At 54.7% G+C, this 14,075-nt stretch overlaps 1 protein-coding gene and 2 non-coding genes across 6 annotated transcripts in view; 1 reads left to right on the top strand and 2 right to left on the bottom strand.

Moving 5' to 3' along the window:
* The window catches only part of DPP9 (dipeptidyl peptidase 9), a 36,258-nt gene extending 23,436 nt beyond the window's left edge, over positions 1 to 12,822 (bottom strand). Inside the window, exons 1-5 of one of the 4 annotated variants that reach the window (XM_033134489.1) lie at positions 12,637 to 12,822; positions 11,598 to 11,650; positions 9,302 to 9,392; positions 5,355 to 5,608; positions 1,003 to 1,115 (exon numbers count right to left, since the gene is read on the bottom strand). In XM_033134489.1, coding sequence (XP_032990380.1) covers positions 1,003 to 1,115; positions 5,355 to 5,608; positions 9,302 to 9,357 — 423 coding nt within the window. In that variant the 5' untranslated portion in view covers positions 9,358 to 9,392; positions 11,598 to 11,650; positions 12,637 to 12,822. Of the gene's footprint in view, positions 1 to 1,002; positions 1,116 to 5,354; positions 5,609 to 6,405; positions 6,503 to 9,301; positions 9,393 to 11,597; positions 11,651 to 12,636 lie in introns of those variants that run through there. The other 3 variants (XM_033134486.1, XM_033134487.1, XM_033134488.1) reach the window with 3 other exon arrangements.
* Positions 12,823 to 13,067: 245 nt separating this feature from the next.
* Positions 13,068 to 13,139, top strand: TRNAG-UCC (transfer RNA glycine (anticodon UCC)). Its single transcript has one exon. It is a non-coding gene; the product is annotated as a tRNA-Gly (tRNA).
* Positions 13,140 to 13,301: 162 nt separating this feature from the next.
* On the bottom strand, positions 13,302 to 13,374 carry TRNAV-CAC (transfer RNA valine (anticodon CAC)). The gene has a single exon. It is a non-coding gene; the product is annotated as a tRNA-Val (tRNA).
* Positions 13,375 to 14,075: the final 701 nt, after the last annotated feature.

Here is a 14,075-nt window from a genome sequence, read left to right as displayed (position 1 = left end):
CTCAACACCAAACATCCGTACTTTCTGCACAGGTAGGGGCAGGGCAAATTTGGGAGACCACCCAAACGACTAATGCTGGGGGCGTCCGGGCAGGGACACTATTGTGGACACTACGCAGCTGTCCCGAGAATTCGGAAGATGATGTGGAGATGAGCAAGAATAATGACAAGAAACACATTTTAAAAAGCCGACCCTGGGGTGGCCGGACAGCTCAAGTGGTTAGAGCGTGAGCTCTGAATAATAGGGTTGTCGGTTCGATTCCCACATGGGCCAGTGAGCTGCGCCCTCCACAACTAGACTGAAGGACAATGACGTGGAGCTGATGAGCCCTGCAGAAACACACTGCTCCCCAGTAAAATTTATATTTAAAAAAAAGGTCTTCAAAAGCAAAAAATAAATAATAAAAAATGAAAAAGCAGAACCCAGAACAAGACTCTCCCCACTCTGTGACAATAGCTACCTGAATACAAGTTCGTGGGCTTGGGGACATAAAGGGACAGACAAAAGGGAGAGCTGTTGTGTTGGCATGGAGAAATTCAGAGTGTGTCACTCATCACACACACACACACACACACACACACACCTTGGTATTGTCATTATTCTACAATCAAAAAAACGAAGCAAACATAAACTCTAGTCCCTCATCCACCATCTTCTCCCTGGAACCCAGCCAATGATAGATGACATTAATTATTTGCCAAGTATCCATAAAAGGGGCCTGGCCCAAGCTAGTTCAAGTCTTTGGTGAGGTATTTAAAAGGAAGAGATGATTTGATAAGCGTTCTTATCCGAAGCCTAGACTCTGTGGCTGGAGCACAGCCGGGGGAGCGCGAGGGCGGTGGCACGCAGGTGCCTGAGCTGGACGCTCTTCTCTGCAGGCTCTGCACGAATTGTGTGGCGGGCTGGACCCCTCAGGGGTTGAGGGGAATGGTGCGCAGCCTAATGATGAGGCCGGTGCCTGTTTCCCTCACCCATGGGCAGCACCCGACAGGTGTAGCTCACCTGGAAATGGTCCAGCATTTGCTTCCAGGACAGGAGCAGCAGAGCCTCTTTGCGGACCTTCCTGGGGATCTCGGAGTAGAGGAGGGAGTTCTCCCGGCTGCCGTAAGGCATTCCTTCGGGGAAGAGGACAAAAACCAGAATGGGTGACCTGGCCCCGGGTAGGAGGGGTCTCGGGGGGGGCTGGCCTCAGGCTCCGCGTGGCTGGGCCCAGCTGGCTCCTTTTGCTTCTGCGTCATCCTGCCAGCACATCCCGGCTGCACACCCACCCAGACAAGCTACCACCACAGGGTTAAGCACATCAGCAGTAGTGACAGGGTCTTCCATCACTGAGACGTTTGAGCTGAGTATCTTGGCCTAATTACTGAAGAAACAACACGAGAGAACAAAAACAGGTGGTCAAGTAGCTTCTCGATATGGCTAGTAACATGGGTTTTGCACTTATAATAAAGTTTGCTCGTGAAGTATAGTTAGTAAAAGAACATATTTAGAGAAAATTATTAAGTTCATAAGGGTTCCTTTTAAAGCGGATTGAAGGGAAATGGAAAGTTAACTTAGACGTGCGGCTGGGAAACAGTCACATTTTGATCTCTGAAGGCGCTTTCAGCTGCTTCGACCTGCCTCGTTCCCAGCTAGGCAGACGTGACGCTGCTGGGCCGAGCCGCCACGGCGTGTGCTCTGCACAGCCTGTCTGCAGGCCCCTCTGGGAGAGCCGGAGCTTTCCAAACAGGAAGTCAACGGCGTGGCCTTGCCAAGGACATGAGGGCTGCCTCCCTCCCCAGCTGATGAGTAAGCGATGACACCAAGCGGCCTAAGCCAGCACATTCCCTGGATGACCGTACTCGGCACCTGGGACGGTACCGACCCGCGCACTAGGCGGGGTTCTGACATGACCGATGACAGCCGCTGATTTCTGCCGTTTCTGCCCCTCTTCTGCCTTCTCTTACCAGCTCTGCCCCATCTTTAGGACCAGCACACTGCCCTCACCTCCAACCCTCACCGGTGTGGCAGGTGGCCCAGGCCTGCCCAAGTATGACATCCAACCCTGTGCCCTGTGGTCTAGGCGGCCAGCCTTGGGGCGGGGGGGCATGTGGCACTGGGCCTGACACAGGACACGAGGACACAGTGGTCTTGCATGTCCCCTCTAAGGGTTCCCAGAGCTGTCTGGGGCCCTGTGCCCTCCCTGTCTGACATGAGCTGCCTGTGTGCAGTAGGGAGGAGCCGAGCCACATGGAGCAGGAGAGCCAGAAGGGAGGGTTTCATGACATTGCAGTTTGAGCCCTGGAACCTGAGCCGCCCAAATCCCATCCTCCTGGCAGCAGCCGGCAATGTCCCTTCTCTGCTCTATCTCGAGTGCATCGCGCTTCATCAGGTATGTTGGAAAGAGCCTGCCCTGAGGACCTGGTGACTGACTTCACATGCCCGACGCAGCAAAACCTCGTGCCCACCAGGGAGGCAAGGGTCCCGGGGGATCAGAGGGGGCAGGTGGCGCTTAGAGAGGCCGGCTGCACATTGCCCTTGGAGGCCCTTTTTGCTCTACCCACAAAGTCTGCTGGCTGCCAGCATTGTCCCGGGTGGTGGGCTGGGGCAAAGCCATATCACAAATACTTAGGAGTTCTCGGAAGGCCTGCCCCAGGAACTTGGACATGAAGTGAGATCAAGGGTACCCCCAAGGGTGTTAGTGATACAGACTGAAATCAGCTCAAGGGTGAGCAATGTCACCTAAAAAAGGCAGCACAGCTCTGTACTGTTCTGGGCATGCTTTGGGGTCTTTGCTGTATCCACAGCCCTTGTCTGGAGCTGCCCCGACACACTGAGGTGGGCACTCAGAGCCTCCTGTGGACCTCGGGCACACACCCACCACAGCCACAGACGTGCACACGGGCTGCTGCCAACTGGACATGTAGGCGTCTGACCCATGCTGAGCCAACCCGAGTCCTTCCCCCAGTCATGTGGAGAAAACTCGCCATTTCTGCTGGTGGCAGGAACCCTAGAGGTATAAACCTGGGAGTGGAAGGCAGGTGGGCATTGAGGGTGGACCCATGGAGAAGAATACACGCAGGGCAGATGCCTGGGCTCCATGTAGCTTGGGGTGCCACATCATGAGTCCTGGCGTGGGGAGTGGGGGTTCCCTGAGACGCCCCTGCATTCTTACTACAAGGCACACTTAATGGCTCAAAGGAGCTCGGAGGATTTCTGTCCCTTAAAGCAGCTCTGTGGCCGGCTTAACAATGGCTCCCAAAAATGTCCGTGTCCTAATCCCAGAACCTGTGAATATGTTACCTTCTGTAGACAAAGGAACTCTGCAGATGGGATTAAGTTATAGATCTTGATCTGGGGAGATTAGCCTGGATTATCTAGCTGGGCCTTACATGTAATCACATGCCGTATAAAAAGGAGGCAGAGGGGGCGGCCAGTTTGCTCTGTGGTTAGAGTGTGGTGCTCATAACACCAAGGTCACCGGTTCGAGTCCCACATGGGCCAGTGAGCTGCGCCCTCCACAACTAGATTAAAGAACGACGACTTGACATCCTGGAAAAACACACTGTTTCCCAATATTCCCCAATGATAACAATAATAACAATAAAGGAGGAGGCAGAGAGAGATTTCAGACACAGAAGAGGAGGCAGAGATGTGACGATGTGACCACGGAGGCAAAGATTACAGTGGTGTAGCTACAAGCTGCGGAGTGGCAGCGGCCACCAGAAGCTGGAAGAGGCCAGAAACGGCTTCTCCCTTACAGCCTCCGAGGGAGCGCAACGCGGCCCTGCCAACACTGATTTCGGCCCAGAGAAACTGAGTTCAGAATCCTGGTCTCCAGAACTGTGAGAGAATACATTTTGGTTGTTTTAAGCCATCAAGTCGGTAGTGATTTAGTACAGTAGTGGCCCCAGGAAACTCATACAAGTACCCAGAGCAGGACAGAAACCTGAACTTGAGTGAGTGAGTGGCTAACGAAAGTGAGAGAAAAGGGTCAGGGGGCCATGGAACTGCATGAACAAAGAGGCAACAGCCCCGCAGAGTCCATGAGTCTTGGCCACTTTCAGTCCTAACAGCCAGGCTCCCTCATGTCTAAATGAAATGCAAAGCACATCCAGCCCCAATCTCTCCTAGGCCAGAGCTGGCAAACTGTTTCCCGTAAAGGGCCAGATAGTAAATATTTTCAGCTTCATGGGCCACATGACCTCTGTTGGAAAGCAGCCACAGATGGAATGTAAACGCGTGGGCATGTCGGGCACCAGGAAAACTAGATTTCTAAAAGCAGCCAGCCATCACTTGATGACCCCCATTCTAGACCCTTCTTCTTTCTAACCCTGTGCTTGCCAAACCATCATCTGGTTTCCACGTGCGTCTCTATGAGGAGGGGCTGCACTGACTGGGGAAAGGGGAGAGCTGTCTGGTATCCAGCTCGATCACGGTCATAGCCGGGGGTCAGCCTCGGGCAGAAGATGACCTTCATTCGTTCATTCCATTGACCGAGGGCCTGCCCAGGAGCAGGCATCGTCCCAGGGGCTGAGGATACAGAGACTGACCCCACCAGGAGACTGCTGAGGTTAAAAACCTGCCCTGGGTCAATAATCATGTGGCTCGCTGCTCTCAAACCCGCTTGGAACTGTTCCTATCTGCCCTGTGGGACCTTTAGGCAAAGTAGGGCAACATTCATTCGCTCAGCAGGTACTGAGTGCCCACCTACCAGGAGGCCACAGGTGCGGGAGGCCTGCTCCATGCCCTGAAGGCTCTCACATGGCCCAGCAGGGAACACAAATGCGTGAACAACTGCAGATGTGTAGAAAGTGCTACTCGGGAGGCAACTCTCAGAGGAGGAAGTAATTAGCAATTAACATGCTTATCCAGGTATCTAGGGCAGGGACAGTAACAATGTGGCAGGCCACCTTCGGTCGTTACCCCACAGGGCATATGGCAGCTTTCCATGAGCCTCAGGAGTCTTCGTAACACATCCCTCCACAGCCACCCCTCCTGTAGTTACGTGCGACTCCCACTGCGTCAGCCCAGCCCAGCCCAGCGCAGGAGCTGGGAAGTGACTCAGGAGGGGCCCCGCTGACTGGTATTGGAAACAATCTCAATGGCTCCGGCCCACGTACCAAGCCCGGACCACGGAACCGTGCAACACAGATGGCGTGGGACGGCCATCTTCTCCCCTCACACACACAGCTGACCTATTTGGAGGATCCTTGGGCCAGACCTTCATTGTAAACACATGTCACCGTGGGTGGCAGTTTGCTCAGGGCCAGGCTCATCTATTTGGACCTTTTACCTAGGAGGACCTCTGGAAACTAGAGGACTCAGCAACCGCTGTCCCCGAAGAACTGCCTGAGGGCGCCGGGAGGGCTCACCCAAGTAGTAGAGGCGGTGGGAGTGGGGGCTTGATTCGTCCGTCTTCTGCACGAACTGGAAGTCATGAGGGGCCTTGCTGACGATCAGGCCCGAGTTCTTGCGGCTGCCGTGGATAATGTTCCGGAGCCCTTCCCACGAGTGCTTCTGCACCTGGAAGCGGCATGCCGGCTCCTCCATCTCCACCGCGTCGCCCCGGTCGGACGTCGCAGCCCCAGTGGCCATCCTCTCCGCCCCCTCGGAATTCAGCGAGAAGCTATGAGGAAGAAGGGACAGGCAGGAAGACAATGAGAAGGGGAGTGGTCCCCGAGTTCCATATATAAGCTGCCTTCTCAGCAGACACCCCGACTCCCCCAGCCAAGCGCCACACCGTGCAGCTTTCCCTGTCCCCCCGAATATTTCTCAAATTGTTCCATTTCTCTCCAACACCATGAATGCTAAGATCTAAGCCACTGTCACCTCTCGACTGAACGACTGCAACCTCCTACAGCTCACCTCTGCACATCCAGTGCAAATCTGATCCCATCACTCAGAACCCTTCCTTGGTTTTCCACAACCACCTAGTGTAAAAAACAGTCCTCACCTTGGCTTTCCTCTGACCTCCACCAGACCCTTGACCCTCATCCCGTCAGCACTAGGGCCCAGGCGAACTGGCCTTCTCCCGGCTCCTCAAACAGGCCAAATCCCTTCCCACTCCAGGCCCTTTGCTCATGCTGGCCCTTCTGTCTGGAACACATTTTCCCTCTCTTTACTCAACGAACTTCTAATCTGATCTCAGCTGAAACATCTGTCAGCTCCTCAGAAACCTTCTACGACTATGCATAAGGAAGCTGGTCTCTCCAGCAATCTTTCACATGCCATCTGGTTGTCCAGCCCTCAGAGTAGCAGTCACAATGGCTGTCTGTCAATCGCCTGTCTCCATGTCTGTGCTGTTCATAGCTGCGTCCCCAGAACCTGACGTGGCCCTTGGCACAGTGGGCATTCCACAGAGAGCTATGAGAGACACACTCGCCCATGCACAGACGCCTGAGCACAGACAATTAATCACCAAACCTCATCCCAGTGCTGTCAGCTTGCTGTGCAGCAGGGGAAACTCTTGTGCCTCATCGGTGGCACTCAGAGAAGCAGGCAGATATTCGCTGGGGACGTGAGAACTTCAGGTGAGAGGATGATGGACACACCTCCCCTCAGAGACCGTCCCACTCTCCTCCCACTCCAGGAGCAGCTGCGGCCCTCCCCCAAGCCTCTCTGCTAAGCACACTTCTTGACCACACTGGACTGGCCAAGCAAATATTTGTTTTAGGGAAATCTAAACACAGCCGTGGGGACCTGCTTGTGGAAGAGCCAGGGTCGTCCCATGAGGCCAGCCAAAGGAAGCAGGCTGGCCCTGGTTTCCTCTGGGGCACCAAATGGCCCAGGGCCTTGCTGGGCGCCAGGACTGGGTGCTCCGGGATTAGCAGCTTTGTGAGCAGAAGTCCACGTTCCCTTGTCGGAAGTGGGACTTGAAGCTGTTGCTACCCCTGTGGCTGGGACAGCACAGGTCAAGGGCTTTAGAGAAGTGACAGGCAGAGCTGTGCCCCCCTTCACTCAGGCGCCCTCTGATTCCTGGAGGGCTTTGCTCCCTGCTAGCAGGAGACCCCACAGAGTGGCTACTGGAAGACAAAGGAACTCTGCCTGCTTCAAGAGGCGGGGCCAGAAAGAGACCCAAGAAGGGTCCCTATGGCTTCTGAGCATCCATTGCAGGCTGATTTTCCGAGTTCCTTTTCTAACTAAACTCCGTAACAGACGGGAGGAGAAATGTCCCTCCTTGATCAGTGCTACATGACTCGGTCAGAACTTTCAGGGTATAGCGAGCTATCGTGTCCTGCACCCTGTCAGAAGGAGCAATCAGTTGAGCTCCTCCTACAGTGGCTTTGAAGACATAGACCACAGGCCAGCAGAATCTCCAGGGCCCTCGGGTCAAATAAACAAAACCCAGAGAGGGCGGGAGATTCACTGAGGGGTGTCAGGCGGAGGCTGGGGTGGGGCCATGACGGCGCTCCAGAACCCACATGGCCCCAAGAGCTGCCAGCAAGTCTCGGACACCAAGCCAGGGGAACTCCTCTCACTGCCTCAGCCTCCCAAACTCTTGCCATTGCAATTCAAGCCTCGCTCACGCAGAAAAACAGACTGTGACCTCCACGGCCCCCAAAGGGGACCCCAGAAGCTAAGAGCCGGGCTGAAGCACTCACAAAATCACGTGGCTTATTTCCACAGCAAAGAGCGGTAAAAGCGATCTTGCCTCCAATCACTGCAGAGAGCCCAGGGAGCAACCACGCAATCCAGGAGACGAGACACGAAATGAAACATCACGAAAAACTTCTAGGAATCTTCTAGATGCGGCCGGGCAGCGTGAACTCCCAGGAATGCTAAGGCTTAGAGCTACCGCCTGGCCCTCGCTCGCCTCTGTCCTCCCCAGAGGCAAAGCCCCAGCTGCAGGGAGAGGCTGGGGGAAGAGGAACAGGTGGACGAAATGGGGCCCTGACGAAGCAAGTCTGTGCCGCCCTGTCCCGTCCAGTGCCAGCCTGCGCTGGGCTTCTCCAGTCAAGAGTTTACACAGCTGGGAAATGAAATTGGATTGCAAGCCACTTAGGCCAGGTCCACCTACACTTTCCTTCTGCCAATTGATAGGGTGCCTCACAGCCCGTGGTGCCACCAGCAAACTACAAGGGACCTCCCAGTTCAGTCATTGTCACGGCCTAATGGGAGTTCTGTGATCTCTGTCTGAGCTGGTGCTCCAAGGGCTGGGGCCATTGCCCGCTGGGGCATCTGCCACAGACCCACGCGGGGCCTCTGATGAGGGAAACAGGAGCAAGGCAGAAAGGAACTGTGGAGTCTCAGCACTCGCTGCAGGTCTGGGAGAGCTCGGGCTGACCACAGTGATATGTCAAGGAAGGTGGGCGCTAGGCCGATGCCAGGCAAAGGGGGCGCAAAAGGAAGGGGTCCAGGCTCCAGAGGGAGTGGTCCTCAGGACACGCGCTGTGTGCCTCCAGCTGAGGGTTTCCAGGAAACAACTGGCCACCCTCTGCCTGCTCCTGTGCTGCTCCCGGCACAGCCGGGGCCTCCAGCTTTTACAACCAGCCAGACAGCGTGCAGCCCGGCCTGTGCCCACCCGTGAGAAGGGAGATGCGGGTCCCTATCACTAACCGACCCATCTCACCCATCAGCCACGGGGACTGCCTGTTTTCAGAGCCTGCGTCTGGGGAACGAATCACCGTGCTTAACATCATGCCTACCTTCCAGAACCATCTTCAGTTCCCTTCCTGCCTCCCCAATCGCTTGCGCTCCATAAAAGCAAATGAGCCTGGGAGTTAGAAAACTGACACTGACATAGGTCAACTCGGTCAAGGAATTCCTGTGGTCTCTTCGTCTCGTGCCAGGCCCCAGATGAGGAATTTACCAAACGCCCGCACCTGTGTAATTACCTTTAATCCTCACTGTAACCTTGGCAGGTGCGTTCTGGGGTCAGCTCCATTTGGGAGACTGGCAAGTGGGCTCAGAGAAGTCAAATGGCCCAACCAAAGTCACGACGACGAAGGGGGCCGGGGGAAGCCCAAGTCTGTTGGGCTCAAAACCCATGTTCTAACCACCAGGCTAGTGGTTCTCTACTGGGGCTGATCTGTCCCTAGGGGACACTGGGCAATGAGGGGGTGCTCTGACATCAAGTGGGTGGGGGCCAGGGACACTGCTCAACACTCCATGGAGTGACCTGGCCCCGATGTCAGCAGTGCCAGGGCTGAGAAACCCTGCACTAGCCCACGCTGCCACTTCATGCAAAAGAACCAAAACTGAACCTTGGGGAAATGCAGAAATGTAGGGGGACGGGGGGTGCGGGGAGGCAAAGGCATCTTCCCAGAACCAAGACTGCAATGCCCCCAGCAGTCGGGGCTCCCGCAGCTGTGCCCCTTACCTCCTCCAACTTCCTGTGTTCGCGTTGTCCAGACGTAGCTTCTTAACCGTCCGCATTAACTACTCAGCTGACCTCAGGACGGTGGGGGCACCTGGGAGGGGAGAGACCACAGGGTTGTAACTCCCAGCAGGCAGCCCAGGGGGGGACGCTCTCCCCCCCTTCTCAGCCCTCCATGCCTCCGGGGAATACCCGAAGCCAAGGGCATTCTGGCGAGGCAGACGATGTGGGCCCTGCCCTGAAATCTGAGAGGTTGTCTGGCATTTGCCAACTACCAGCATCTCTTTGCCGAGGGGTTCTCCCAAGGTGAAGTCCCTGAGAAGATGCGAGTATCAAATGCCCCTGAGGATGCCATCCACGGACACTTGCCAGAAACGAAATAAACCCAAATTCTCCACTGTGGCTGCTCCCTGGTGGCCTTCGTGACCTCACCTGCTCCCCGCCCTTGACCATGACCTCCAGCACACTGGCCTTACTCTCCCCTACACACACCACTCATTCCCACCGCAGGGCCTTTGCACTTGGCCGCCCCTCTGCCTAGGACACCCTGGCCCTGCTTTTTGTCTGACCTGTTCCCTCGAGCCTTCGGGTTCCAATGTCACCTCCCCGGAGGTCTTTCCTGGCCCCTGAACCAAAGTTGCTACCATGTCACCCCCATCACAACACCTGGTCTTTCTGCACAGCACTCACTCTAGGAGAGTGGTTCTCACTGGGGGTGATGCTGCCCCCCAGAGGCCCCTTGGCGATGTCTGCAGATATTTGTGGTTGTCACCACCGATGGGGGTTGGTGAAGGTCAGAAATGCTGCCAAGCACCTCACATAGCCCAGGACAGTCTCCCACAACACAGCACGATCTGCCCCCAGGATCAGCAGCACTGAGGAGCAACTCTGCATTCATTATTTGGGGGGAAAATTGAGTTAGATTCTTAGGCTCACACTGCTCCAGGATAAATCCCCAATGGTCAGGTGGGGTTTTATAAACCAGAATGATCCCCAGCGTCTGTGAGTCACTTCCTCTCCCTCTCCCTACTCAGTTCATGTATTTAAATGTGTGCAGTATCCCAGGACCTCAGTAGGTCAAATGATTAAAGCACACAGTACCTCCTGGGGAGTCAGTGGAATCCCCTAACCCCAGGGGTCGCAACCAGGGCCGATTCTGCCCCCCAGAGGACATTTTTGGTTGTCACGACTGGGAGGCATGTTACAGGTAATCTGATTGGAGACACAGTCCCACATTGCACAGGATGGCCCCCGCCCCCACACACTGCAAAGAATGACCTGGTTCCAAATGTCACTAGTTCGGAGGCTGAGAACCCCTGCTCTGGGTGAGTGAGCATTCCTTACTGAGATGCCAGCTCCACCGGGTCAGGCCCGTATCTGTCCTGTTTCTGATGTATCTTGAGCCCAGACCCGTGCCTGGTACATAGGAAGCACTCAAACATTTTAGGTTGAGGCAAAGTCACCGTCCTCACTTGAATGCTGTCTAAAGTGAACTGGCCCCTGGTGTGATCAGCACCCAACCACCTCAGCACCCAACCACCTTCTCGACAAGCTAGGTCCCAGGATGACAGGCAGATGCCCAAATGCTTAAGAAAGCAGGATGGAGATCATAGGGAAGAGAAGCAACATGTCACCATAAAGAATCAATGGCTCACTCTCAGAGCAGTGGTGAAAAGAGTGGGCTCTGGTGTCAGAGATACGGGTTCGGATCCTGACTCTGCCACTATGGGCTGTGTAACCTTGGGGAAGTCACTTAACCTCCCTGTGCCTCAATTTCCCCAGCTATAAAATGGGACTGCAGGAGGGCTACTGTGAAGATTAAATGAGACTGGCAGGACATAGCAAAAACTACATGACAGCTAATATTGTCAACTAAACAAGTTATTTAATATCACACCAAGGGGAGAATTGGATGAGACTTGGACTAATATTTGTTTCAGGACCAGAATGCACATCATTTGCTGACCAAATGCCAGGCCGTGGGTTAGGTGTGGGAGGGTGCAGCCACACCCCTGCCAAACCTAGGTGGAATCAGCACCCTCCCCTTTTTCTCCCTCAGTCTTTGAGGGAGTTCTTACCAAGGCAGCTGGAGGGGGATGCCAGATGGAAAGAAAAGTCTCCAGCAAGAGCACACAAAGCTATAGTCACTGGCCTGGGCTCCAGCCAATGGTCCCATCGGGCAGTGACCCCAGGGTTATAGAAAACCACTTCCGGCTGACTTCTATATCTTGGAGCAGGCAAATGAATCTCACCAGCCCACACCCAGCCTTCCTGGCCGCCCCACCCCAGCACAACTGACCTTCTAAAGGGTCCAGAAAGTTTCCATTCCAGCTGCAGGCATGGGACACAGACCTTGACAGAGTAAATGTGTCATTAATGAGGTGGGTTAATGGAGGGACTGGCTAAGCACTTGCTCTCCTTCCACTGGGGAGTCTCAGTTGTTGGGCTTGATTCTCTCTACCTGGACTGCTTCTAGCCACGCCTCACAGCCCTGTGGTGCTGTCTGCATGCTCTGAACCACACCTAGGAGAAAGGTCCTCCCACAGAGCCCAGTTCCCCCGGGACTCTGCCAGGGACGGCAGGGATTGGTGACCACAGTGCAAGTCTGGGCTTTAGTCCCAGCTCCTCGAAAGCAGGTTCGTTCTTGCCGCTCAGGCAAGTGACTTCCTCACAGTGGGGGAAGGGAGGGTTGACAGGAGTAGTGGGGACGGGCCGCTTCCGATGGCTCAGCGGCAGCATGGATGGGGAAGTGTCAAGGTTGGTCTGAAACTGTGCGAAGAAGGTGGGCGGCTGGACAGGCCTGGGAGGAAGGGAAGCTGAGAGAAGGAGCTGGACCCTGTGGGAATGCGTGTGGGGGGAGCCCAAGCACTGGTGAAGAAGCAGGAGACAGGTCTCAGAGATGGCCTCTACTTTCATACAGGGACCATGTGTTTGTATGGGGAGGGGGAAGAGGTGGGGGCCTCCAGGGCCTGAAAAGAAAAGAAGGCGTTCTTGGGTGCGGCCACCCCAGAAGGGGCCAGAGCCAGGTGGCTTGGGCAGCGACAGGATGTGTAGAGGCGAGGCCGGGCCGGGGAGAGGCTGAGAGGTAGCCCAGGCAGAGGAGGGGGCGGGCGAGGAAGACCGAGTGAGGAGGGGCCGGAGCGGAGAGGAAACCGAGGTAGAGAGTGGCAGGACCAGGAGTCTGGGACACGGCGGGGGCGGAGTGCGGGGAGGCGGGGGCGGAGAGCACTGGGAAGGCCTGTCAATGGCGGGTCCAGGGTCGGGAGGAAGGCGCGGCGGGTCAATGGAGGGTTCAGGTTCGAGGCCGAGGAGGGACGGGGCGCGCGGGTGCTGCTCACCGGGGCTCGGGGCTGGCGCGGGGCGGCGGCCAGGCAGGGCAGGGTGTCCCGGGCCCGGAGGAGCCTCAGGCTCGCGACTCCATGCCCGGGATTGCGGCCCCGGAAGTGGCGGGCGCGGGGGACAGCGGAGACAGCGTACACGGGGGACCAGGCGGCTCAGGCCCCTTTGACCCGGAAGTCGAGCCGCCCAGGCGGTGGCCAGTGATTGGCCACCTCCCGGCCGGCACCAAGGCTGCCCCGGCACTGGGGGGAGACGTGCAGGTACAGCCCTCGAGGACAGTGCCGTGGAACGTCCCATGAGCGGTGTCTTCTGGTGCTCACCGGGACGCCAGAGAGAAACACCCCCATGTAACTTGGTATCGTCCAGCCAATCCAGTGATTTTTTTTTTTTTTTTCCCTAAGGATGCCTGGAGAAAACTTCGCTCGCCGTCGCGTTGGTGGTATAGTGGTTAGCATAGCTGCCTTCCAAGCAGTTGACCCGGGTTCGATTCCCGGCCAACGCAGGCCGTCCATAGAGCTTTTCCATCTGTAAGATACCCTTACCCATTTAAAGTTTTCTGATAAAATTATAGAACTAGAATTGCTATTAGTTTGAAGTAACTTTTAAATTTACTGTTACTTTGAAATAAAACTTAAAACCGTGTTACAAGCAAGAAAGACACTACTGTTTCCGCCCGGGATCGAACCGGGGACCTTTCGCGTGTGAGGCGAACGTGATAACCGCTACACTACGGAAACACGTGGAGGTAAGAGGTCTTGAGATTACTATATAAAGACAATATTATAACAATTGTTACATGGTAGTTCCTAAAATGAAATTTCATTTGGTTGCGGTAGTCGGAGATGATTTCCGCTTTTCCTAAATACCCACCACTCTGCTTGATGTACTGGAATTTAGAAGGAGGCAAATATCTAATAAACATACGTCTTTACTTATCGTCAACACACGTCCTATTTAAAGCAAACAAAAATTGCTCACAAACCCATTTGGAAGCCAATGTTTCATTAATTCATCTCATAGCATTTTTATTGAAAATATCACCTAAGTGTCTACAGGTATTTACAATGTTGATTGAGCCCAAATCACTTTCTAAAACAACTTTCTGTAAAGCATTTTTATTGTCTGCACGCTAGGGGCAGGAAATTTGGAAGAAGGGGGAAAAAAGCAAAAAAAAAAAAAAAAAGCCCGACATAGAAAATAATTTTCATCTCATAACCCAGAGCCAACTTTTTGCATTTTAAAGAAGTCTTTTTTTAAAAAAAAAATTAATATAGGGAAGGGAGGTTGTGGCAAGAATTTAGGGTCAGACTGCTGTAAAATGTGTTTCCCCACCACCACAGGACCAGGATTTAGTGAGAAGAGTAAGGCACTGGCCTCAGCTGCAAAAATTTCCGGGTCTCCAAAAAACGGAATAATCAAGACAAATAATATTTTGCAT

The sequence above is a fragment of the Rhinolophus ferrumequinum genome, chromosome 18 (genome assembly GCF_004115265.2).
Source record: "Rhinolophus ferrumequinum isolate MPI-CBG mRhiFer1 chromosome 18, mRhiFer1_v1.p, whole genome shotgun sequence".
Classification (NCBI taxonomy): domain Eukaryota; kingdom Metazoa; phylum Chordata; class Mammalia; order Chiroptera; family Rhinolophidae; genus Rhinolophus; species Rhinolophus ferrumequinum.
The sequence above is the reverse complement of the archived record's forward strand: the minus strand, read 5'-3'. Positions and strand labels throughout refer to the sequence as shown.